General features: G+C 39.9%; 1 protein-coding gene across 2 annotated transcripts in view; it reads right to left on the bottom strand.

Moving 5' to 3' along the window:
• Window positions 1-26,802, bottom strand: part of RALGAPA2 (Ral GTPase activating protein catalytic subunit alpha 2) — a 386,122-nt gene that overhangs the window by 238,444 nt on the left and 120,876 nt on the right. For both annotated transcript variants that reach the window (XM_066237690.1, XM_066237692.1), the window contains exons 11-15: window positions 21,906-22,073; window positions 20,162-20,299; window positions 15,729-15,877; window positions 8,489-8,600; window positions 2,833-3,070 (exon numbers count right to left, since the gene is read on the bottom strand). In XM_066237690.1, coding sequence (XP_066093787.1) covers window positions 2,833-3,070; window positions 8,489-8,600; window positions 15,729-15,877; window positions 20,162-20,299; window positions 21,906-22,073 — 805 coding nt within the window. The remainder of the gene's footprint in view (window positions 1-2,832; window positions 3,071-8,488; window positions 8,601-15,728; window positions 15,878-20,161; window positions 20,300-21,905; window positions 22,074-26,802) is intronic.

Raw genomic sequence — 26,802 nt, 5'->3', positions numbered from 1 at the left:
AAGAGAAATGGATGCTTATAATCTCTAAAAATAGTAACACCTTACAACTCTGCAACGTAAGTTCTCTTCTTTCTCCTCATACTGCTCTGGCCAAATGTTTCAAATGAGTGGTCAAGAACGCAAAAGAAATCCAGGAGAAAAGAGAATGAGACACTGAGCGCTCTCTGCACAGGGAGGTGGTGGCGGTGGCTGCCACCTGGGGCTTGTTTTCACACTCAGGTTCCACAAGTCCAGTGCTTAGAAGGCAGGTATTTCTAGAATGAATACTTAAATCTGTTTTTAGAATAAAGTAATATAATAACTAAGTCAGAAATATGTTCCACACTGATTAAATAAAACTTGTTCTGTATCATTCTGAAAATAATGTTTTTGAAGTTGTTTACCTTCCTAATACAAGCCTATCCTATGACTCTATGTGCTCACACAGTGGGAGGAAAAAGAATATTGTGAGGCCTGAGGGGAGGGTAGATCACAAGAATTTCAGGAGGGAGGGCATGGACTTAGTGTGAGAAAATCTGTACCTGCTGTCTCAGCAACTCCCCTGCATCCTGAAAGGCACCCCTTAGCCAGGTAGACTCTCTGCTGGGCTGAGAATCAAGGTCTCAGAGAGCCAAGTTCCTGGCTAGAAGCATCCTGGTCCTCTAAGGCTGGGTTTATGAAGAGGCCCTCAGAACTACTACAGAGCATGGGACAGAGGCCAATGGCCCAGACTTAGCTCCTGGACCTACTTCAATCCCAAATCTCCAGTTCAATGTATTTTTTAAGAAGCATTCTGTACATCTTCAAATGGGGAGAAAAAGGGATCTTCTGCTAAAATACGTTAGAAAATCATCAATCTAACTCTAAATGAAAATTAAACTGTCCCACTAGAACACCATGTACTTTAAACTACTTTTTCTTTTTTGACTTCTCACTTACTTGCTTTTACTATCTGATGCTTTGGCAAGCCACTTACAGACTGCAATGAAGATATATAAGAATCAGCATGTTAGTTACTCTCTATGGCTAATTAATCACTGTCATTCATTCACACCTCCCAATGCCACATTCTCTTTTGTCCTCTCCCATACTGACAATGAGCTTCATCACATAACTTACTTTGGCTGCAAATCTGAGCGAGCAGAGATGTGAAACGCACCCACTGCCCAGGTACCGCTGTGGCCTCAGCTCACGGTCAGCCAACCCCTAGAGGTAGAGCAGCCGCTGACAATTTCATAGTCTAGCTTAGTGATTTTCAACCCGTGTGCTATAAGGATTTTTAAAACATGCAATACCTGACTATTTAGTCAGGGACACTGACTTCTTTTTCCTTAGATTGTCAAATAAAAAATGACATTAGCCCAGTACAACAAAAGCCACCTGTTGTGAGTGCCGTCTTGAACCATAAATATACATGTCATATTACAAAGTTGTATCTTATTGGTCATGACACATAAGGTTACTTCTGATTGGTTAATTCTTGGTATTAGAAATCCTTACAAGTATAGGCATCTGATTTTTTTAAAAGTCACTTTGGAGCAAAAAGGGTAGGTAATTACTTTTTTTGGTAAATTAAAGTTATATCTATTTTTAGTCAGAGTGGCAAAAAATTATATTTTGGGTGGGACCTAGAATGTTAGTAATTAGTTTACGTGTGCCATAAGATGATGAAGGCTGAAAATCACTGGGCTCGCTGACTGCAAACACAGGAGCGACTCCAGCGGAACTGCCCACAATGTCCCACCCAGACAGCCAGCACACAAATTATAAGCTAAGTGATGGTGATTATTTTAAGCCTCTGTGTTTGGGGTGGTTTGTCACACAGCAAAAGCTAATGTACAGAATCTATAAGGCTATAGCTGGGGTTGTAGTGTAGCACAGAAAGCAACATGCCTTTATGAGTCTTTGGAGGAGGAAGTCCACCCAGGTCTCAGGACCAGGAAAGCTACGTATCAATCATCTAAGCACGTGGTTTGTGCTTATCTTCTGGACCCTGATTCTCTGAGGTAACTGTGAAGGTCACATCTGAGGCTGCCCTTTCCCCGCCTCCCCAGCAAGCACAGAGGGCTCTCTGGCAGCATTTCAGAATTTTAACCATGTCTGTAGATCTGTACCCTTTCATTGTGTCCCAATGTCCTTATGTGTTTTATCTATTGCATTACATGTATTTCTATGAGCTGACTCAAAACCTTTACATCATAATTTGGAGCACAAGTGAATTAATCCAAGGACTGTACCACAGACTTGAAAACAGTCATGAAGACAGGAGCTGTCAAACTGTCATCCCCAAAGAAACCACTACTGATGTTTTTCACCTTGATCTGACTCTAGGTATCAAAATAGTTTTTACCCCCAAATATATCAAAACAAAATGACTCCCATCTGAAGTATTCAGAATTTTCCCACCTCTCCTAGGGAGGCAGTTGAATATGTCTTAACAGTTTGGCATTTTGAGTTGGCCTTGCTTGGCTTTGCTTCCTGGCTTTACCACTTAGCTTTATGACCTTGAATGAGTCAATCACTGCGAACCTTATTCTTCAGTTCCTGCGATATGGGGATAGCAGTATCTACTTCACAGGGGATCATGAGGGGAAAGAAAGAAAATACATACAAAGCACTAGCCATTATTAATATTGCTTTTACTACTACACTCCTTCATCTTCCTTCTTCTTCCACAACCTCTTCACAAAGTCATCACCCTCATTAAGGGGACAGAATGCTATGAGACACAATCTAAGGCCACCATTAAAGACACTGTCTATATGGCTGGTTCAGTTTACTATGAAATTTCATGTATTAACTGCCTAGATGTATAAAGACACTCCTTTCCTGACATAAGAATGGAAATAATACCTTTGCCTCGTTGTTTCTTTTCCTTTTGTTCACTTAGTTTGTCCAGAGGTAGGTTTGTCATCTCGACGCCATATACAGTTCTGGCAAGCACTGCTGTCAGGGAGTCCATGATGTTGGCCCACTCGTTTATGAGCTCCTCCCACTCCGTGAGGGAGGACAGCACCCCGAGAAAGTCATCCCAGAGCTCTCGGGAAATGTACACACACAGGTTTGCTCGGATCCAAGCCACAATGAGCGTCTAAAACCGACCAACCAACAAAAGAGTTCACTATCTTCATTTGGAAAAAGTATAATTAAAAATATTTTTAATTACCATTAAAAATGAATTTTAAAATAAAAATAGCTTTTGGATTTTTTATTTTAATTTCTCAAAATTCATTTCATCAACATCAATCAGGATTTAAGTTACTGTAAAGTTAGTTATCATTACAAACAAAGCTAATGATTCCAGATTATTCCAGTGTCTACCACTGCTCCGCATAATTGCGGAGAAGACAAAGGTCTCTGTACAACGATTCTGTTTCCTGAGACATGTCTTTCCATCATTTTCTACAGTGGCTACTTCAAACCTCCTCTTCTATATGTAAACCTCCAACCTCACCAACTCTTCCCTGATTTTTAGCAGATGTACTCACAGCACTTCAGAGAAAACAGAACCCATTAAACAAGATGCCGTAAACCTCTGCCCACAAGACCCATACCCAGCTTCTCCTGCTTTTCCACACTTGTTCCTACCTCTGCTCTGGACCCTTCCTCAGAGTCTTGTGTTTGTATTAACCCCACCTCCCCTTAATCACCAAACCAACCTACTTTCTCAGCTCTTCCCATCAGCATAAAACACTCCAACTCTTCCTCATCTTAAAAATAAAAAAGTTCCCTTGAACACAGATTCCCTCCTCTAGCCACAGCCCCATTTCTCCTCCTTTCAAAGTCTTGGAAGAATGTTGCACACACTCCATCTGCACTTGCTCATCTCTCAGTCAACAGACTGCTCTGGCTTTCTCCCTCCTGTGCAACTCCACCTTCAGCCTGGGGTTTGATCTCCACTCGCATGGCTCCACTATCTGTGTACTGCCGACGTTTGAACATCCACGTTCAGCTGAGACCTCTTTGTTGGTTTCCTGACCTGCCTATCTGCTTACTGGATAGCTCTACCTGCCTGTTCAGCAGGCACCTGTAATAGTAAAAAGAATTCAATTTCTTCCATTGAGATTCTTCCAATTGCTTGACCTCGGTCCCTCCTGCTTCTGGCCTTTGCACATACTTTTTCTTCCCTCTTTTCCCTCCCTTTTGCCTCTTTAACTCCCATTCTATTTTTAGGTCACAACTTGAATATCAATTCCTCCAAAATGTCCCTGATTGACACCTACCCCCAGCCTCCAGTAGCCGTCAGTCCCCACACTTCTCTGCATTTCCCCCCTCAGAGCACTTAGTGCCCTTTTCCTTAGGAATCTATTTATTTCTGTATCCCTCCTCCAAGTCTTATGGTCCTCAGCACTCACTGCAACTGGTCATGTGGGCAACCGTACAAGACTTCTGGATATTTCCTTACCTTGAAATCGCCCGGTTCCTTACCTCTGCCAAAATATTCTACAACCTTTAAAATTCAAATCAAAATCTATCTCCCTGGAAAGAAGTACCAGGAGCATCTCAGGTAAGCCCCAGTGCTTCTCTAATCCTCGCAGAGAAAACTGAATATCCACAGTCTGTGTAACGTCCTGATATGTTGTCAGAGCTAAAAGTACTTGTTAAGGTACCAATTTGCAAATATTTCTGCCCAATCCACACACAAATAGGCTGCCACTGCCATCGGGAGTTGTGCTATGCATGGAATAGGAATGAAGTGCTTTCAATTACAGGAGAAATTTTTCTTTAACCTACCATACGAAGATTTTGAGAAATAAAAAGACATCTATAATTAGGCAGGACTGTTCTGAGCACATGAAAATCCTATTTCAAGTGACCTTTATGCAATGTACCAGTTTCCTATGTTTCAATTCATGTTTACTACACTTTTTAAAAAGGTAAAAATGTTAAAGTTAAGCTACTTAGTTAAGTATTTTGAAAACAAAGATTTAAACTCATAATCTGATTCTAAACAGATCCTTTAAAAATTAAGAACAATGCAAAATAAAAATTAATTTTATCATTTATTAATATATTATTACATATTGTCATTATGACCAGCTTCTGTTTATTCATTTTTACACTCCTATTTTCAAAATGAGTTTGAGGCCATTACTATAAAATGTATATGTACAATGAACTTCCTAAATAGCAGGCCAGAAAAATGATCTTAACAGAGCAGGAGGAGAAAGTGGAGACCAGTGATGTTACCAGCGCTCAGCCTCTTGTCGGGTTCCAGCACTAGCTTCAGGCTGAAAGCAGACACTTCAGTGTGGTAAGATGCCCTGTATCGGGAATCAGCACTGGCTTCACTTAACCGACTAATTGTAAAACAATACAGAACAGTGATGTCCTACGGCTTATAAAATTCATTTGAGTAATCATCCTAATCCACAACCAACAACACTTCCACACAGAGCAAAGTCATCAAATACAGGTAGCAAGTGATAAGTGGTACCTCTGGACATGAAGATAGGTACCCTCCAAATTTTTCTAACAGGAAGAGGGAAAGAGAGCCCCAGTCTCCTGGTTCTGTCACTACCTTGGTTTGTGACCAGGGCAATTTACTTAGCTTTTCTGGAGTCATATTTCTCATTAAAAAAAAAAAAAAGGCATCCCCAAGTGGTTTCAGCGCTGAAGTTATGTTTCACCAAATATTATACATCTTGGCACTCAGCTATATGAGAAAACACCACTTGTAAATCATTCCTTTGCTTACATACACTTCCTAACCCATCATTTCTACATTTCGCCCACACTTATGGGACTACATAATTGTAAAGGAAATTATATACTATAAATAGAAACACCATACTCCAAATTTCCTAATATACTTTAAAAGATTCAAGCATAAGGTCACAGCACTGACAATAGATTAAAATATCATTTATGGCAATCACTATTATTTGGAAAATATTTAAAACTAAGTAAAACTCAACTATCTTCAGAAGAAAATTTGCCAAGGCAAGTTATCTACTGACAGAGAAAAAAGCTAAACACTAAAAGAAAAATTAGAAAAAGATAAAAAGAAAATGGCAACTTAAAATTTCCTGTCCCCTTTAATAATCTTAATCAAATTTTTAAAAACAAGTATCTGGCAACTGTAGACGGTCTATGTGACCAACTAAACAATAATTAGCTGGCACATTTTAGTTTCGCTGTGGGATTAAGACGATGCCCACTGGGGGCCTGGCAGCTCGGTCCAGACCTTTCACGTTTTCCACCCCTTGAATCTCACAGAAGCACTTGGAAGTCAACAGGTGATCATATACCCTAAATGAATTTACTCTCCTTCTACTGGCAACCCAGCAGGACAGGAAGAGACGCGAAAGGGGGAGTGATCTGCTCAGGGCCACACGGCAGAAATGCCAGAGCTCTGGGGTCAGAACCCAGTCTGACTCTCAAAAGCTCATCTTCTCTCTACTACTTTAGGGTTAGTTCCTAATTTAAGCATTCTTCTTGATCCATCTAATCATTGCCAAAATAATTTCAACAACAACATCGAAACTAATAATAATTTATCATGGACTCAAAGCTAATCTTCAAGTAAGATCTGACAAGATTTCTCCATTAGTGAGGATTTTCTCCCCCAAACCAAAAACAATCAACCAAACAAAAAACAGCCACAATCGTCTTCCTTAATTCAGTGACAAGTCCTCACTCTGATTCTAATACACATGTGCACGCTAAGTGACTGGTGACGAACAAGTCCTAAGCACCGCCACATGGGCGTGGCTTCAGTCCTAGTCACTTGGCAGCCCCAGCCCATCAGGACTGAGAGGTCAAGAAGGTGCTGACAGCGAGAAGCTCCACAGAAGTCAGAGCAAAGTGAGCAGAGTGTCTGTCCGCCGGAGGTCAGCAAAGCAAGTGGTCACTACCACCCTTGAGGCAAGGGCACAGCAGAGTATGATCTCACAAGAGGATGTGTAGACCACTTCACAGATCCAACAACTAGGCGAGGCAATCAGACCCAAGTGATCATACTATTCAGGAGACAAGTGAGTACATGCCAATTGTTTCTGTAGCCTCTCACAAATTTTCACCAAGTCAAGATCATTCAATTATATTAATATAAACAGCTGGGTCTTATGTTATAATGGAAAATAATTTATTTGAAGAACTAATTTTTCTTCTTATCACCTTCATTTACATATCCTACCTGTATTCTAGATATGCTCTTACTTTATATCCTCCAAAACCACCTTCACATCAACTTCAGCTCAGGGAGAAGTTAACTCCTCCCTGTAACTGCCTCTTCTAGCTGATAATCCACTGTGCTTTCTCACACGCAAATCTTCAGTCAGACCCATCCACTGGACCAAAGCCTTTGTGCAGACGGTCACATCATTCGAGTCCTTCACACTATTTCTTTCAGAAGTGCTTCCTCGATTCTCTGCATCCCATAAATATCAGCGCTTTCTTACACTAGCCATAGACTAGCGTCCTCAGGACTTTTAACACTCCCATTTTCCAGGCAGTCACTTATCATCTGCCCCTCAGGGTGATGTCAAATGTTCTTGAGCCTGGTCATCCTGTGAGGTGCACAAAACAGACATCTCCCTAGTTCTCTGCGCCCACTGAAGGCAGCCCAGCCTACCTCACCTTCCCCAGGCCCTGCCTTCTGCAGTGCCCCCCACACTATCTTGCTCTCCCTCACTGGACCATCCCCACTGGCAAGCAACAAACTTGATTGCCAACCGACTTAGAGCCTGCCCTCTGAACACACTGCCCACTCCAGCGAGCTCCCTCTTCCTCCTCCCTCTCCTGTCAACACCTCTGCAAAGCTGGGCTGCACTTGCTGCCTCCACTGCCCCACTCTCATCTTCTCCTCTGTCCACTCCAAGTGAGCCTCATTCCCCAGAGCATTCTCAGCCACCTACACGCTGTCAAAGTCAGTGCTCATCTTTCAAAGTGAGGCCTTCTCCTCGTCTCCAATACTCTCCCCAGGCAGCCGACACTGTTCCTCCAGTTTCCTCCTAGCTCCCTGCCACTTCTCAGCATCTCTGGCTGGCTCCTCTCCTTCACAACCATGGACACAGCCCTCTTCCTTCTGTGACATAAATTCTCTCCCCAGGGGATCCCATGTAGTCCTGTGGTCTCAACACAATTGTCCAAAAACACCAGTGGCTCTCACATCTCCTTCCAGCCTGAACTGCTCCCTGCCTGTATTCCCATTCCACGCTCTGTTCACCCTTTGTACCTTCTGAGGAGCTTGGTGCCTGGAGATCCTGACTCTACCTCCACCGAAGCCATCAGCTCTCGGTATCTTCCTAATTCCTACCAGTCTCAAAACAAATCAAAAGAAGAAATAAATGAGAAAGAGGAAGGAAGGCCTAAAAGAAGCTTTGAACCAACTGTAAACAATAGATTACAACCTTCATGACACAACTAAGGATAATTTCTAATTAAATTTCTAGAAATTCAAAGTTAGTTTAAATTTTACTCTTAAATTTTTCAGTGATTGAAACTACTTTTCTGTAAAATCTGATTCATTTTGTGCATTTGCATTGTTTTAATAAAAAATACTTACCCTAAACAGTACCCCTGCCAAGCTCTGGGCAAACAAGTCTTTTATTTGTTTATCCTTTGGCTTCTGCATGATAGCTTCTGTTATCCTGAGCAGTATTTGCAACATCTGTTCCCTGGGCCACCCAAAATAAAGGCTCAGATTAATCACATCTCCAAGGCACTTTAATTTATAGGTACAAGAAATTATTTTAAGAACTCAGTAACACATGAAGACAAGAAATGATTTCACTTTTGGTGATGGGCACACAACACAATCAACAGTTTAAACGATATAGAAACTATATTACCTGAAACCTATGTACTCTTACTGATCAATGTCACCCCATTAATTAAATTTCTAAATTAAAAAAATTTTTAAATAAAAAGAAAAAAGAATTCAGCAACATAAATAAATATGTATTACTCAAAAGTATTTAAAAAGGTATTAAAAACTGGAGTGCCCATTACTAAATGAATACCATATTTTATCAAAGTAAGCTACCTTATGTTACAACAGTGCTAAAATTATGTCTTCTATGCCCACATCAATAAGCAGACTAAAACAGGAACACCCGGGCCTGATTCCGCCCTCTTGCAAGAAGGAAGATAGGTTGTGCTTCCAACGGTGGCGGGCACTCAGTGAGGATGTGCCTACTTGAACTTACGCAGTAACCTTTAACTTTCACACCCATTATTTTATTTAACCTGTCAGGTCTTCCTATTTTTTCTTATGATAGAAAATAAAACTGACTTTCTCGTCTTCATTCTGGGGACATATGCAGTCTGCATCACAATATAACTGAACTTCACAGTACTCTTAAGGTAGGAAAGTTTGGAAAGGTCACTGTTGGTCACTTTGAGAAGCTCTGAACCTGGAAGATCCTGACTGTCACACAGAGCACAAGTGAGACAGCTGCAATCATGACATCTCAGTCACAGTGTGCCCTGCAGAAAGGGGTTTTTATGTAAAAAAGTCTTTGAAGGCTATAAACCACTAGAGAGAAGAATAACACTGCTAACTATAATAGTAATAAGGCCTCCAGAACAGCCAAAAGGCCTTTCCCTTCTTACAGGTAAGTTACATTCTTCATGTCAGAGTGTCTGCTTTACTTGTCCCGAATTCCACGGAGTCTGAGAGCGCATCTTTTGTATATAAGGACCGTGTATTCGTTCTCTGAGGGAATCACCTTGTTCCTTTTAACTTCTCCTTTGAGATCTTACACACTAACCTTCTGTTTATCTTCGTAACTTTCTTCTTGGTCTCACAGCTCCTGGGTGATAAAATCGAGGGCTAGACAGTCATATAGTCCAGGTCAGATCACAAGATCTCTAAAGCACAGCTTCTTTATACTTTTCTCATATTTCTGCAAATTGGGGCATTATTTTCCCTTAACACAGCACTGAATCTCATTAACCATCTCAGGGCTAATGACCTCTAGGGGGTTTCCTGTCCTATCTGCATCTGACCCCATTAGATTTCCAGCCTGGGGCCATCTGTGGGCCTCCATTCCCACCACACTTGGCTCTCCCTCTGTGCTTGTTCTATACACTGCCCATGACAGCTACCAGGTCATGGGAGAGCTGGGCACAAGTGCATGGAGTGGACAGTGACCGAGAAGAGGTGAGGAAGGAAATGGAGCAGAGCTGAGGACAGCCTGTCACTCAGCACATTCAGGGCCCCCAGGTCCCTCTCATAGGTGGAAGGAAGGGCAGCCCTCAGTATCAACCCTGTCTGCTCACATCCGTGATGCATGAGACAGTGAAAAACACGACCCCTTCTACACGAATGGTCATATACCCATCCTGCAACCAGGATGAGAATGAGAGATGCAGTCATTTCAAATGAGACCTCAGTCGGGGAACTGCTATCCAGAGATGCAAACTTGACTAAGCAATGACTGACAAGGACACAGTATTAATTTAATTTCAGATCCTAAGAAAGCTTGAAAATCCAAGAAATTCCTGTAAGAGTCTTCTGGAAAAAAATGAGAGTGAAAAAATTATCTCTAGTTTGGAAAAATGTATCCTAACAGCTTTGACTTCAGCTTGTTCCCTTGTATTCTGTGAATTCTGGTAACTCCTCCTCAAAGCAGAAGTGCCCAAAGAATGGCACAAACGTCTCTCAGAGCGCAGGAAATGGTGGGGGTGGGCTATCCACGTGTAGGCAGGGACGCAGGCATTTCCTGCACTCTATTATTTACTCTGTCCTCACTATCTCACACAGACGAGAGTCACTCATTCACAACACACCAGTATTCACTACCTTGGGGCCACTTCTCAGCACTTCTCGGGCTATAGCCCTGGTCTAAGGTCGCTGCCATCTAAGAACACAGACTTCGTGCTCCAACCACCGCACAGCCTCCTGCCAGCATGGCCGTCACAGAGCTTTTATTATAGAAGCATGTGTCAGGTTTGTGTCACACTGCTGCTCATATATGGAGAGGTAGTCAATAGCCTTCCGGCGGCCACAAGGACCCAGGCAGCCTGGCTATGGCTGCCCCTGGCTATGGCTGCCCCGCCTCATCCCCTCCCACGGTCCTTTCCCTCTGCCCACTCCATCACATGTTCTGCTGGAAGAGATGTGCTTGCTGCCTGCTGTTGCTCCCACCAGGAATCCTCTTCCCTCGGCCTCCCCATGATGCCTCTCTCCCTGCCCTTGGGGCTCTGCTCAGGAAGGGCCTCCTGACATGCCATGAAAAACACTCCCCTACCCTGCACACTGCCTTGTTCTTCTCAGCACTTTATACTACCGGAACTGCTTGTGTTCACTATCTCTTAGTCTACGAGGGTGGAAAGTTCATGAGGTCAGGGCCATTACCTGCCCAGTTTACCCAACTGCCACCCAACAGAGGCCAGGCAGTTCTGGATTGGATGAAAGGAGGTGAAGGGGAAAGAGGAAGGGAAGGAAGGGAATTCAGGAGTTGTCTGGTTCTAAAATACATAAGAAATCTGCTAGGAAAAAAGGCACATCCCCTTCTATACTCGACTGACTACATTTTGGTGAGGATTTTTATCTATTTCCATGATTTGGTTTTTTATTTATACTTTTATCTGCAAATTTCCAAATTATTAAGGAACAGAGAAGAACAGCTTAATTTCATGCCCTAAAATTTCCACACAAAAAAAGATTATCAAAAATATCAAAACACTACTGATTCAATAGTATTCTGAATATATATAGTTAAAAAAAATCAAACATATTATTGCTATAACCATGGTGTCAAGGAGCAGATACGACCGTTAAAAACACACCAGCATTTCTCATCACATTCAGTATTACCAACACAGCATGTAACTGTTTAAGTCATATTGTGCATCACTCTAATGCTTCCAGCTTTAGCAACTGCTTCTTCTGCAAACAGTGCTAAGCTTAAAAGTCTGGGGAAGATGATAGTGGAATTTACACCTCAAAGTACTCATCTGATCCTTGCAGTTTCTGTATTAGTAAACTTCCTGCAGACCTGGGCTCCTCCAGGCCCACCCTTCCCTCATCTGTGACAGGAAAGGGCTGGACTTGATGGCTCCGGAGACCCTGTTTCCACCACGTGCAGGCCGAGCCTTTTGAAGCACCCTCTGCGCTGGCTCAGGGATGTCCAGAAGGGCCTCTAGAATGCAGACCTCATGCCAAAGACCCAAGACTCCCAGGAAGGCAGTGTGCCACCAGTGCGGTCTGCAGTGGCCTCAACGGACAGAGAGCCAAGGCTCAAGATCCCTAACAGGAATGCTGGCCACAGCCAGGCGCACAGTAAGGGCAACGTGACTGCTTGCGCATGGTGGCTGGCTGAGAGGGGCATGCGCAGGCCGGACTGGAGATACAGTTTAAAGGCAGAGCTGATACATGAAGGACGAGAAGGCAGCTCTGGCCTGTGGCTGAGAACCTCTAAAATGCTCAGGGGCTGAGGGCTATGAGGACAGTCACTGCGGCAGAGCACACGGGAAAACTGAATGCACCGCTGGCCTCTCGGGAGGTTATAAACAAAAAACACCAAACAAAACAGGATGAAAAGAAAAACACTTTGCATAAGCCTATTTTAACAGTGATGCTATATTTTTTCCTTCACTGATTGTTCAGTCACTTCCATAATTTATCATTTAAAGTAACTTCTTCCAAATAAATTTAAAAATTCATGTTTGAAACAATAAAAGTCAGTTAACAGCATTTTGGAGCAATTAAACTCTCATGGTCTCATGAAGAATATTATAAAACCCCAGTTATACTGCTTTTCCATAAACTGTTTGATATCAGTTTAAAATGAAAATGTCTACTATTAAAGTAATTTTACCACTTACTCTTTTTAAAATTTTTTATTAATTTTAATGGGGTGACATTGATCAATCAGAGTACATAGGTTCAGAGAAAACATCTCCAGGTTATTCTGACATGTAATTATGTTGCATACCTATCACCCAAAGTCAAATTGTCTTCCGTCACCTTCTATCTGGTTTTCTTTGTGCCCCTCCCTCCCCCCACCAGCTCGCTTTCTCCCCTCCCTTCCTCCCCCCCATAACCACCATACTCTTGTCCATGTCCCTGAGTCTCATTTTTATGTCCCACCAATGTAAGGAATCATATAGTTCTTATTTTTTTCTGATTTACTTATTTCACAGTATAATGTTATCAAGGTTCATCCATGTTGTTGTAAATGACCCGATGTCATCATTTCTTATGGCTGAGTAGTATTCCATAGTATATATGTACCACTTCTTCTTTATCCAGTCATCTATTGAGGGGCTTTTTGGTTATTTCCATGTCTTGGCCACTGTGAACAATGCTGCAATGAAGATGGGGCTGCATGTGTCTTTACGTACCAATGTTTTTGAGTTTTGGGATATATTCCCAGTAGAGGGATTGCTGGGTCATATGGTAGTTCTATTTTTAATTTTTGAGGAACCACCATACTTTTTTCCATAATGGTTGTACTACTTTACATTCCCACCAACAGTGGATGAGGGTTCCTTTTTCTCCACAGCCTCTCTAACACTTGTTATTACCTGTCTTGTTGATAATAGCTGATCTAACAGGTGTGAGGTGATATCTCATCGTAGTTTTGATTTGCATTTCTCTAACAGCTAATGAAGATGAGCATCTTTTCATATATCTGTTGGTCATTTGTATTTCTTCCTGTTCATGTCCTCTTCCCATTGTTTTTATTGGATTGTTTGCTTGTTTGTTGTTGAGTTTTATGAGTTCTTTGTATATTTGGATATTAGGCCATTGTCCCTGAGTCTCATTTTTATGTCCCACCATAAAAATGTGCTGTTGTTTGAAAATATCATCTCCATTTAGTTGGCTAGCTGTTTTGTTGTCAGTTTCTCTTGCTGTGCAAAAGCTTCTTAATCTGATGTAGTTCCATTCATTTATCTTTGCCTTCACTTCCCTTGCCTTTGGAGTCAAATTCATAAAGTGCTCTTTATAACCAAGGTCCATGAGTTTAGTACCTATGTTTTCTTCTATGTAATTTATTGTTTCAGGTCTTTTATTTAAGTCTTTAATCCATTTTGAATTAATTTTAGTACAAGGGGACAAACTGTAGTTGAGTTTCATTCTTTTGCATGTGGATTTCCAGTTTTCCCAGCACCATTTATTAAAGAGTCTTTCTTTTCTCCATTGTGTGTTCTTGGCCCCTTTATCAAAAATTATTTGACTATATATATATGTGGTTTTATTTCTGGGCTTTCTATTCTGTTCCATTGGTCTGAGTGTCTATTTTTCTGCCAATACCATGCTGTTTTGATTATCATGGCCCTATAATATAATTTGAAGTCAGGTATTGTAATGCCTCCAGCTTCGTTCTTTTTCCTTAGGATTGCTTTGGCTATTCAGGGTTTTTATAGTTCCATATAAATCTGATAATTTTTTGTTCCATTTCTTTAAAAAAATGACATTGGAATTTTAATGGGGATTGCATTAAATGTGTATATTGTTTTGGGTAATATAGTCATTTTCATTATATTTATCTTCCTATCCAAGAACAAGGAATATTTTTCCATTTCATTATATCTTTTTCGATTTCCCTTAACAATGCTTTGTTATTTCATTATATAGGTCCTTTACATTCTTAGTTATATTTATTCCTAGGTATTTTATTTTTGTTGCAACCATGAAGGGGATTATTTTTTTGAGTTCGTTTTCTGATGTTTCATTATTGGCATATAGGAAGACAATGGACTTTTGTATATTAATTTTGTATCCTGAGACCTTACTGTATTGGTTTATTGTTTCTAGTAGTCTTTTTGTGAGTCTTTGGGATTTTCAGTGTATAGGATCATATCATCTGCAAAAAGTGAAACCTTTACTTATTCTTTCCCAATATGAATGCCTTTTATTTCTTTCTCTTGTCTGATTGCTCTGGCTAGAACTTCCAGCACTACGTTGAATAAGAGTGGGCAACCTTGTCTTGTTCCTGACTTTAGAAGAAATGTCCTCAGTTTTATGCCATTTAATATGATGTTAGCTGATGGTTTATCATAAATGGCCTTTATTATGTTGACATTTTCCTTCTATACCCATTTTGTTAAGTGTTTTAAACATAAAATGATGTTGTATTTTATCAAATGCCTTTTCTGCATCTATTGATAAGATCATATGGTTTTTGTTCTTTGTTTTGTTGATATGGTGTATTACGTTAACCATTTTCCGTACGTTGAACCATCCTTGTGATTCTGGGATGAATCCCACTTGATCATGATGATTTATTTTTTTAATGTGTTGTTGTATTCGATTTGCTAGTATTTTGTTTAGTATTTTAGCATCTGTATTCATTAGAGATATTTGTCTGTAATTTTCGTTTTTTGTGTTGTCCTTGCCAGGTTTCGGTATGAGGGTTGTGTTGGCCTCATAAAATGTGTTTGGCACCACTTACTCTTAATTTAAGAACATTTTTCATTAAAATTTTTTTTTTTTTTTACTGATTTTAGAGAGAGAGGAAGGGAAAGAGAGACAGGAACATCAACCTATCCCTATATGTGCCCTGACTGGGTACAGAACCAGCAACCTCTGTGTATCGGAATAGTGCTCTAACCAACCCAACTATCCAGCCAGGGCTCAAGAACATTCTTAAAACCAGTAATGAAAATAAATGAATTATTAAAGTACTGAATACGTACCTTCTTCAGAATCCACAGAAACTATTAAAAAAGACTGATTATCATCTTACTAACTGTGTAAAGCCATATAATAAATAAAAGCTATAACATTTTAAATATTACGTTGAAAAAACCCCACCTGTTTCACGGTATTAACTAACTTGAAATAAACTCACCAGGTCTTCTTGCTCATCGTGAGCTCCATTATCATGCGCCGGAAAATGATCAGAACAGCTTTACAGGTGTCAACTTGTTCTTTCAACAGCATGGGAACTTCAGCACATGGCTCCAGCAAGAAGACGTTCGCAGCATTGGTCAAAAATACCTTAAAAATAAACAACTTTTACTTTAAAAAATATTAAAATGTAAATACAAGCAAATTTTGCTTAAGGATAATGATACTAATTTTACTTTATCAATGAATCACCTTTGAGTTATTTCAATTAAGACAAAATATGGTATAAATACATACTAAAGATTTTTTCATTTATCTCTTAGAAATCACTCAAATACTGAGAAATTTCCTACAAGAAACACTGTAGTCAGAACGTGGCTGGAAGAACTATCTGATCACTGTTGAACTTCCCAGCTCATGAACAACCTGCTGACAGAAAGCGGAGCCGGTGCCACCCAACAAGGAAGGGTGTGGACCTCGAGGGACGGTGGTATGCCAGGAAATAGCCAAAGCCACATGAATGACATTGCACATCTTCCAGGAGCATATATTTTAAATATAAGAACTGTATTGTGCAGTAGAAGTGTGTTCTTTAAATTAATTTCAGGCCCTGGCCGGTTGGCTCAGTGGTAGAGCATCGGCTTGGTGTGCGGGGGACCCGGGTTCGATTCCCGGCCAGGGCACATAGGAGAAGCGCCCATTTGCTTCTCCACCCCCCCTTCCTCTCTGTCTCTCTCTTCCCCTCCTGCGGCCGAGGCTCCATTGGAGCAAAGATGGCCCGGGCGCAGGGGATGGCTCCTTGGCCTCTGCCCCAGGTGCTAGAGTGGCTCTGGTCGCAGCAGAGCGACGCCCCAGAGGGGCAGAGCATCACCCCTGGTGGGCGTGCTGGGTGGATGCCAGTCGGGCGCATGCGGGAGTCTGTCTGACTGTCTCTCCCTGTTTCCAGCTTCGGAAAAATACAAAAAAAAAAAAAAAAAAATTAAAAAAAAAATTAAATTAATTTCAGAGGTGGGGGGAGAGATAGAGAGGAAAGGAGAGATAAACATTGATTTGTTGTTCTACTGATCTATGCATTCACTGGTTGATTCTTTTATGTACCCTAAATGGGAATCAAACCCACAATCTTGGTTTATTGGGTCAACACTCTAACCAACTGAGCTATCCAGCCAGGGCTTGTTTTTATCTTAAGATAAAAACACTCTTCAAAAAAATTTAGATAATCAGCCAACCACTCTATGTCACCCTGACTTTCAGGATACAAATTCACTATCCACTACCAACAGGGGTATTCAGTAGAACCTTGTGGGAGGCACTGACCCAGGCTATCATGTGGGAAGTTTACTGTTTAGGGGTGTAACTATAAAATACATGCCATCAGTAAGACAGATGACAATAGCTAACCCTCAGTTCAGGAAATTCTGAGTTGTCATTCTGATAATGAGGATGGCTCTGCTCCGTATATCTAGAGCTATATTTCATATAAGGTTTCCTTTGAGCTCAAAAGTACAAATTCAAAGGATCTGGGAATGAACAGAACTTCTCTGGTTCACTAGAGGATGAAAGCCATGAAAATAACATCTCAAAATAGATGTAAAAACTAAAGAAATAAACATACTCGAAAGTCAAGTGTACGAACTAAAATGTTGACAACCTCAAAAATTATTTATACAATACTAAAATGGTACCATGCCCAATTTTCTAGGAAGAATTACCAAATAGGACTATAATAGTTGAAAACAGAAAATAGTTTTGTTAATATAATGATAAAGAATTTACTAGCCTTCAAGTAAGAAAAAAGAAAATAAAGAACTTTTTAACTAACAAACTAAAGTAGTTTAGTTCTTCATTGATTGTTTCTCACACGTGTCTTGATCAGTGACCCCTTATTCAAGCCAGCAACTTTCAGGCTTAAGCCAGAAACCATGGGATGTCAATATCCCACATTCAAGCTGGCAATCCTGCACTCAAGCTGGATGAGCTCAAGCTGGTGACCTCAAGGTCTCAAACCTAGGATCTCAGCATCCGTGTCTACGTTCTATCCACTGCCACCACCGGTCAGGCTTTCAATATTATCAGCTTCTTGATTTAAATTTGAAACTTTTGCATATTCCCAAGTAAAAATGAAGAGGTCTTCATAGACAGGATGGGGCAAAAGTAGGTTTACAGTTGTGAGTATGTGAAACAGATTCTTATATATTTATTTTGTGACAGAGAGAGAGAGAGAGGGACAAATAGGGACAGACAGGTAGAAAAAAAGAGAGATGAGAATCATCGATTTTTTGTTGTGGCACCTTAGTTGTTCACTGATTGCTTTCTCATATGTGCCTTGACTAGGGGGCTACAGCAGAGTGAGTGATCCCTTGCTCAAGTTAGTGATCTTTAGGCTCAAGTCAGTGACCATGGGGTCATGTCTATGATGCCACACTCAAGCCACTGACCCCATGTTCAACCTGGTGAGCCTGTGCTCAAGCTGAATGAGCCCACACTCAAGCCAGTGACCTCAGCATTTTGAATCTGGGTCCTCTGCATCCCAGTCCAATGCTCTATCCACTGCCAACCACCTGCTCAGGCAATTCTTGTATGATTATTTATTAGTTTTATATTTTCCATATGAACAACTGTAAACCTACTTTTACCCCACCCTGTATTATACTTCTTTCATTCTACTTTTTAAAAAACATCAAAATGCCAATTACATGAATTATTTCTTAACCATGTTAGTATCTGTTAAGGTAAAAATAAACAAAATTAATTATGTCCATGTTGTACTTGTTAAAAGCAACTACAGAAGAATACCCTCTTATCAAACTTCCATTCTGTCATTTCCCTAATGAACTAAGCAAAGGGCCCAGGTACTGGATCCATGAGAATGAAAACAGCTATTTAAATTAAAAGCAAATTAAAAAAAACTATTGTGTAATCAAGTAGAAAATTGTTTTCTTGGTTCAGCCAAGTAGATATAACTCATCCTTTCAGAAAACAAACAACACTCTTCTGAACCCAAGGAGGTAACTGGCACCTGCAATCTGGCATCCACCTGGGGGAAGAGTGACCAAGGGACTCGGAGCAGGGACTTCTGCATGCATTTCTTTGGTGGGGACATAGGTTATATTTGTGAGCTGCACCAAAGTTCTTTGAAGCTACTAAAGTAAAGTCATTTTGATTATTTTTTAAAAAGTTAATTTTAAGGCCCTGGCCGGTTGGCTCAGTGGTAGAGCGTCGGCCTGGCGTGCGGAAGTCCCGGGTTCAATTCCCAGCCAGGGCACACAGGAGAAGCGCCCATCTGCTTCTCCACCCTTCCCCCTCTCCTTCCTCTCTGTCTCTCTCTTCCCCTCCCGCAGCCAAGGCTCCATTGGAGCAAAAGATGGCCCGGGCGCTGGGGATGGCTCCTTGGCCTCCCCAGGTGCTAGAATGGCTCTGGTCGTGACAGAGCGACGCCCTGGATAGGCAGAGCATTGCCCCCTGGTGGGCGTGCTGGGTGGATCCCGGTTGGGCGCATGCGGGAGTCTGTCCGACTGCCTCCCCGTTTCCAGCTTCAGAAAAATACAAAAAAGTTAATTTTAAAATATTTTCCCATTTCCAATAAAATCAAAAAAATTCATTAGTGGCAGTGTATCAAACTACTAATTAACCTGAAAACAAAGGATTCCATGATAAGAAATCGTATCGAGAGCCAGATGATAAAAACAGTGTTACTGGAAACTAGATAACCCACATGCCATGCCCACGCCCTCTACAGACTCCACGCCTGCGCTCTGTGTGGGAGGCCCACCTGGAGCCAGCTATAAACGTGGGTATGGGAGGGGGTGCAGTGCCAGGGAGATGAGTAGGCAGATTGAGGACCCTGTGTTCTCAATTATCCTCATAACATTTAAGCAGGATGGGACCAAGAGGCAATTCCCCAATTCCTATTTCTGAGATAAAATCCTGAGGTCTGGGGAAATTAAGTGATGAGCCCAAGTCATTCTCTCCAATGTTCCCAAATGGTATCAGTTCTGTTTCATAAATTCATATAGATAACTATCTAAATAGTATTGCATTAATCATCATTCTTCATAAACACAGGCAATTTTTAAAAGGAATATGACTTAAAAGATTATATAATTAACCATGCTTATCTTGCAAATTAGAGTCCAGATAAATAATTACCCCTACGTGTTACGAGGATATTGTTAAGATTTAAATCTCAGTCGTTTTACATTCACTGTATTCCTCTTAAAAATGTGCAGTCAGTTCATAAGTCTCCTTTGATTAGAAAAAAATCTTTACAAATTAAAAATGAGAAATTAGAAAGAAAACTTAGAATGAGAATTTAAGCGCTGTTTACTGACAGATGGCTAAAAATATCACCAAACATTAAGGATGCTATCTCAAAACACAAGTGTTCAGACTGACTCCGACTGACGCCCCTGCGTCCATGCCGGCGGCGCCTACCTGCAGCAGAGCCTGGGCCCCGGCTCGCACGTTCCTGTCCTCCTCTTCCACCACACACCCTCTGTTCACCGCACTCGTGAACGAGTACGTTCGTCCCCAGCTGGAAGATCGCTTATGACCGGAACTTTCAGACACAGTCTTTAGAAAATAACAATGAGTTAACAGGGAAGAAGTGGATATTTGTACATTTAATTCCTTATGTTAACCAGAATTCTCAACTAGGTTCTAGAAGGGCAAGTTTCTTTTTTCCTTTTTGTTCACTGTTCTATCTCCAGTACTTAGTGCCTGTCAGTATTTATTGAAATAAACATCCAATGACTGAATGAGCACTTAACGTAAACCCTTAAAATGTATGATTAATTCCATTTGTTTACCCATTTATTTTTACCTCCTGACTAGTTATTAAAATGACTTCAGAAATATCAGAAAAATCAAAATTATGTAATTAGTACAGATATTTAAGTGATTAGTACAGATATTTACAGATGCCTTCAATGACAAATATTTTTAAATGCTTGTTGTCAATTGCTAGAATAAACATTTTTAGAAATAATTTCTTAGACTAGATTTTAAAATAGCATGCCAGAAATATAAATATGACTTAAGTTTCTTTTGTGTTTCAGGAAGAAGTCCCTTCTCTGTTGTTTTAGATTAATTCAGCCTGTAACTTTTATCAAACACAGACTGAGAGGCCCATTCTGAGAGCACCCGCTCTGTAACCGCAGTATCCCGCCCTGCAGTGAGGCTTACTGACGGTGTAGCTAACACCACAGTATCCAGCCCTGCAGTGAGGCTTACTGACGGTGTAGCTAACACCACAGTATCCAGCCCTGCAGTGAGGCTTACTGATGGTGTAGCTAACACTCATTACTGAGCTAGTTCTGTCCGGTGTGTCTCATTCCACCTGCTTCGGGAACGGGCCACCACACAAGAAAAGGCTGCCAAAACATTCTACATTTAGTTTCTCACATGCTTTTTAAAAATGCCAACGATAAGGCAGTGACAGTTTTAGGCTCAGACAGAGATGTGTAAAATAGGATGGTTTATTGGCCCTGGCCGGTTGGCTCAGCGGTAGAGCGTCGGCCTGGCATGTGGAGGACCCGGGTTCAATTCCTGGCCAGGGCACACAGGAGAAGCGCCCATTTGCTTCTCCACCCCTCTGCCGCACCTTCCTCTCTGTCTCTCTCTTCCCCTCCCGCAGCCAAGGCTCCATTGGAGCAAAAATGGCCCGGGCGCTGGGGATGGCTCTGTGGCCTCTGCCTCAGGCACTAGAGTGGCTCTGGTCGCAACATGGCGACGCCCAGGATGGGCAGAGCATCGCCCCCTGGTGGGCAGAGCGTCGCCCCATGGTGGGCGTGCCGGGTGGATCCCGGTCGGGCGCATGCGGGAGTCTGTCTGACTGTCTCTCCCTGTTTCCAGCTTCAGAAAAATGCAAAAGAAAATGCAAAAAAAAAAAAAAAATAGGATGGTTTATTAACAATTAATTCCTTGCAATGGTGAACAGTGAGGCTGCAGTGCACACGTGGACCTAGCCTGAGGGGTAGGAGATAACCGATGATCTCAAGTACATCACAGACATAACCTCCCTGACGCAGGTCCTCAGGGAACTCGGCACCCTGAGAGCATCAAAAATGATAAAAAAAAAAAAAAAAAAAAAGAGATGGACCTGCCTGGGATCTTTGATAAAGCAGATATACTTTGCTTAAATATATATACTCCCAACTGAAACATGATAAAATATTACCTCCTTGTTGTCAGTCTCAGAAAATCCTAATTTTTCAGCATCTTCTTGGGTAACTTCTTTTTTATCTGGTTCCTCCATGAACACAGGTTTATCCTGGAGGATCCACTTTCTGTACACTTGAACTACTTTCCTTGTTACAGCTATGTCACAGGAAGGCAACAAAAATGCCTAAAATGAAAAGAGAATATTCCCTTTAACTCTGCACAAACTCAGATCACCACAGGGCCATGAAACAGACACTTCCAATTACCATAACCAATTTCAGACTTTGTCCTTTAGAACATACAGCTTATAATATACTAAGCAGGGCCACATATTTCTGTGTATATCACATTTTTCTGAAGACAAAAGGCATTTTCATAATTGGGCCAGAAAATATAATGCAATTTGAAAATACCTTCTATATTCTGAATACTTTTTCCACAAAAAAACTAAAATGCAGACCTATATAGATAGTCTAACTGCCTATGTAAAAATAATAATTGGACAACTGGAGACTTTTCCCAGTGAATCAGATATAGATTATAAGATAAGAGACATACTAGTACAGCCAGTTAAAATCAACTGCCATATCTCTTCCAATTCCACATTCAGTGACGTCCATCTTGATAGTTTGAAATAGCCACGGTGAAAGTATTTGTACCACAGAAGTCTGAAAATGCTATCATTTTCTCTTTTTTTTTGTCTTTGCCTTTCCCCTTCCTTGTCCTTCTTTCTTTCTTCTTTTACTTCCTTCTTCCCTCCCTCCCTTCCTTCCTCTTTGAGGGCCAGGTGTCCAATATTTACCAGCACATCACTGAACAGAGATACCGATTTTAATGAAAGCACCAGACAGTTGTGTCATTATGTATATTTATTTGTGTACTTTTTTAACATTAAGAATCTTTTTACATATTTACACATAAAAGTTTTTAGCTAATGCAGTGAATTTAAAAAATGTAAAGGGAAAATACATTTTCCCTTTTAGTATCAACTTTAAGAAGTATTTCTGTATGAGGGGTGGCCACAAAGAAATACTCAACACTCTGATGAATGCTTTAATTCCACAGATAAAAAATTAAGATGAGATTCAGAACAACTGAGATATTTTCCCAAGGTTATAGAGTTAATTAGCAATAAATCCAGGTCTTAATCTCAAGTTTCAAAAATTTGTTTTAATACCATTTTCTAAAGCTTTATGCTTCAGGATCCAATTAGAGGCAGAGATCAATGCAACAAAGGTTTAAGTAATATATAATCCTTCATAGCCTGACCAGGCGGTGGCGCAGTGGATAGAGCGTCTGACTGGGATGCTGAGGACCCAGGTTCGAGACCCCAAGGGCGCCAGCTTGAGCGCAGGCTCATCTGGTTTGAGCAAAACTCACTAGCTTGGACCCAAGGTCGCTGGCTCCAGCAAGGGGTTACTCGGTTTGCTGAAGGCCCGTGGTCAAGGCACATATGAGAAAGCAATCAATGAATAACTAAGGTGTCGCAATGCGCAACGAAAAACTAGTGATTGATGCTTCTTATCTCTCTGTTCCTGTCTGTCCCTGTCTGTTCCTCTCTGCCTCTCTCTCTATCTCTGTAAAATAAATAAATAAATAAATAAATAAATAAATAAATAAATAAATAAAATATATATTGGTCTACCGGAAAGTTCTGTCCCTTTCTATCACAACAAGTTTCAACATGTAAGCACATATTTATTTGGCGCATGTGTGCCTATTTTTATCACTTAATGTATACATACTGATGTAGCAAATTAACTAAAACAAAGTTGATTCACGTTAGTCTTATATGTGAAGCAATAGTGTACCCATGGCTACTGATAAAGTCCATTTATGCCACTGTAATTTTTACAAATTTCATCAAGGAAGAAATGCTACAGAAGCATGTCTGTTGCATCCACCATATTCCCCGGACTTAGCACCCTCCGACTATCACTTGTTTTTGTTCTTACAAAATTTTTTGAAGGGCAAAAAATTCAAAAATGAAGAAGATATCAAACAAGCACTGGTTCAATTTTTCGCATCAAAAGATAAAACATTTTTCAAAAATGGGATATACAAATTACCCTTACGCTGGCAAGAAATCATTAATAATAATGGAAATTATATTATTTAATAAAGTTTATTGACAGAAAAATTTGTATTTTGTTTTATTCCAAAAATGGACAGAACTTTCCAGTAGACCATATATATATATATATATATATATATATACACACACACACACACACACACACCTTCACAGATGGTGGTCAGGTGCCATAAATTCCAGAATAGAGGAGTTGGTGTTATAACAAGATTGCAATACATCAATGTATCAAATATTCTGATGTATGTTGTAGAAAGACCAACAAAGATAAAAAGGAGTATGACAAAAATAAACACATCCCATCTATTACAAATATTTTCATGCATACAGAAAGTTGGAAAACTTCTATTGAGACTACCTATATACCCATTTCCTAGAATCTAACATGAGCATTTTCTATATTTGCTTTATCACACATCTGTCAATCCACCCCTATCTTTCTTTCAATCCATTTTATTTTGATGCATTTCAAAGAAAGCTCCTGACATCAGTACATTTCACCCCTAAACTCTTCAGCAAGCCTATCACTGATGAGAGTTCAACATTTATTTATGATACTTTAGGTAAAATTTATAAACAATGAAATGCACAATGTTAACTGGACCATTTGATGAATTCTGAAAAATGTAGACAACCATGTAACCCAAGTCCAGTAGTACCAGGGTATATCATGCTATCCTCCTCCTGGAAAGTAAACATAAATCCTCCCTGGAGAAAAAAAAAAATCATAATAAACCAAAATTATTTGTATGAATAGTCTGGTTAACTTGATATATAGTATATTAATAAAAAATCAAAAACCTATAAGACAATACTAACAAAACCATAAAAAATAGACAAGAGTTTAAAAATACAAGACAGTTAAAGTATACAAAAAAGATGAAGTTGGAAAAAATAAAACAACCAAAATTAAAAACTCAGAACAAACACAGCTGAAGAGAAAACTGGAATAAAAAACATCAGAAGAAAACATCCAGAATGAAGCTTGAGAGATAAAAGGATGACTATTTCAGAAAAGAAAGTAAGAGAGAGAATACAATGGAAGAATTACCCTGTGCATGGCTGGAAATGCAAAGGAAAGATTATTAAAAAGGGGTAGAAATAATATTTGAGGAAAGAATAGCTGAGAATTTTGCCAAAACTGATAAAAGATATCAATCCACAGATTTAAGAATCTCAAAGTAACTTAAGCAGGATAAATGCAAAGTATCTTACAATTAAACTGCTGAAAACCAAAGACAATTAGAAAATCTTAAAAGCATCCGGAGAATAAAGGACACATTTCTTCTAAAGAAGCAACCATATGACTTAGCATGAATTCTCTTAGCAATCCAGAAACAGAACAAAATATGAAATGTATAGTAAGAAAACAGCTGCCAATGTAGCATCCGAAAGAATTTATTTCTAAAATGAAAATAGAGACATTTTCAAATAAGAACATTTTTCCAGGAGATCTGAGCTAAGGGGAATACTAAAAGTTATTTAATCTTTACTCAGAAGAAAAATGATCCTACATCAGAGATTAGGAAAGGTATAAAATATAAAAAAAGGATAATTATTTGGATAAATCTAAGTGAATAAAATATATATATGAATACATATAAATAAAATAAATAAAACTAGGTAAAATAATTACAGTACATCTGAAAGAGATAATATGTATATAGACTTACAGATATATATATATATATATATATAAAATACATACTTATAACATGGAATTCAAATACACAATGGCACAAACTGAGAAGGAGCAAAATGCATAACAGAGGGTAAAATGTGAAATTAATGCTACATTTTAAACTATAGATAAAGGCTGTCAACTATTAAAATATTACAAATGAGTGCAAAAATGCCAATCTGAAGGAGAAAAATGGGATACTAAAAACAACTAGCCTGGTCTGACCAGGCAGTGGCACAGTGGATAGAGCGCTGGACTGTGATACAGAGGACCAGATTCAAAACCCCGAGGTTGCCGGGGTTTTGAGTGCGGGCTCATCTGGTTTGAGCAAGGCTCACCAGCTTGAGCCCAAGGTCGCTGGCAAGCCATCAATGAACAACTAAGATGCTGCAACAAACTGATGCTTCTCATCTCTCTCCCTTCTTGTAGGTCTGTCCCTATCTGTTCCTCTCTCGGACTCTCTTTGACTCTGTTAAAAAAAAAAAAAAAAAAAACACAGAAAACCCCCCACAAAAACCCAGCTAGCCTGAAAGACTTAAAGACACCTAGAAAGTAAGATAAACTTAAATACACTAAGATAATAAACACAATTATATCAGTTATGTTAAATGATTGTGGAATAATGCTCCAAATGAAACTATAAGGTTAGATTTGAAAAACTATTAAAAATACTACATGCCACTTGTAAGAGGACACCAACATATGGATATGGGGAGGTCAAAAGTCAAAAGTTGAAAAAGACATGCCATTCAAACACTAACTAAAAGAAAATCAGTAAAGCTATATTAAGAACAGGCAAGAGATCAACTTTGAGGATGGAAAAAATAGCATTACCTAGAGATAGAGAAAATTCTTCATGATAAAAAAGTCAATTCAAAGTAACATATAATATTTCTAAATCTGTACTACAACTAGAAATTATGCCTCAAATATTATGTATAGCAAATGCTGATAGACTGAGGAAAAAATAGACTAATCCAGTCAGAGAAGGGTATTCTCAGTTAATTAGTAGAACAGCATACCAAAAAAATAAGAACAGAAAGAAAGTTGAACACATATACTTCATGCTTTCATGGAATCTTCCATGCTTCTCAACCTCTCAAATTTTTCATCTCTGTCTCTCTGAGATACATTCAGAAT

The sequence above is a fragment of the Saccopteryx bilineata genome, chromosome 6, assembly GCF_036850765.1.
Source record: "Saccopteryx bilineata isolate mSacBil1 chromosome 6, mSacBil1_pri_phased_curated, whole genome shotgun sequence".
NCBI classification, from domain to species: domain Eukaryota; kingdom Metazoa; phylum Chordata; class Mammalia; order Chiroptera; family Emballonuridae; genus Saccopteryx; species Saccopteryx bilineata.
This window is presented reverse-complemented; position numbering and strand designations above follow the sequence as displayed.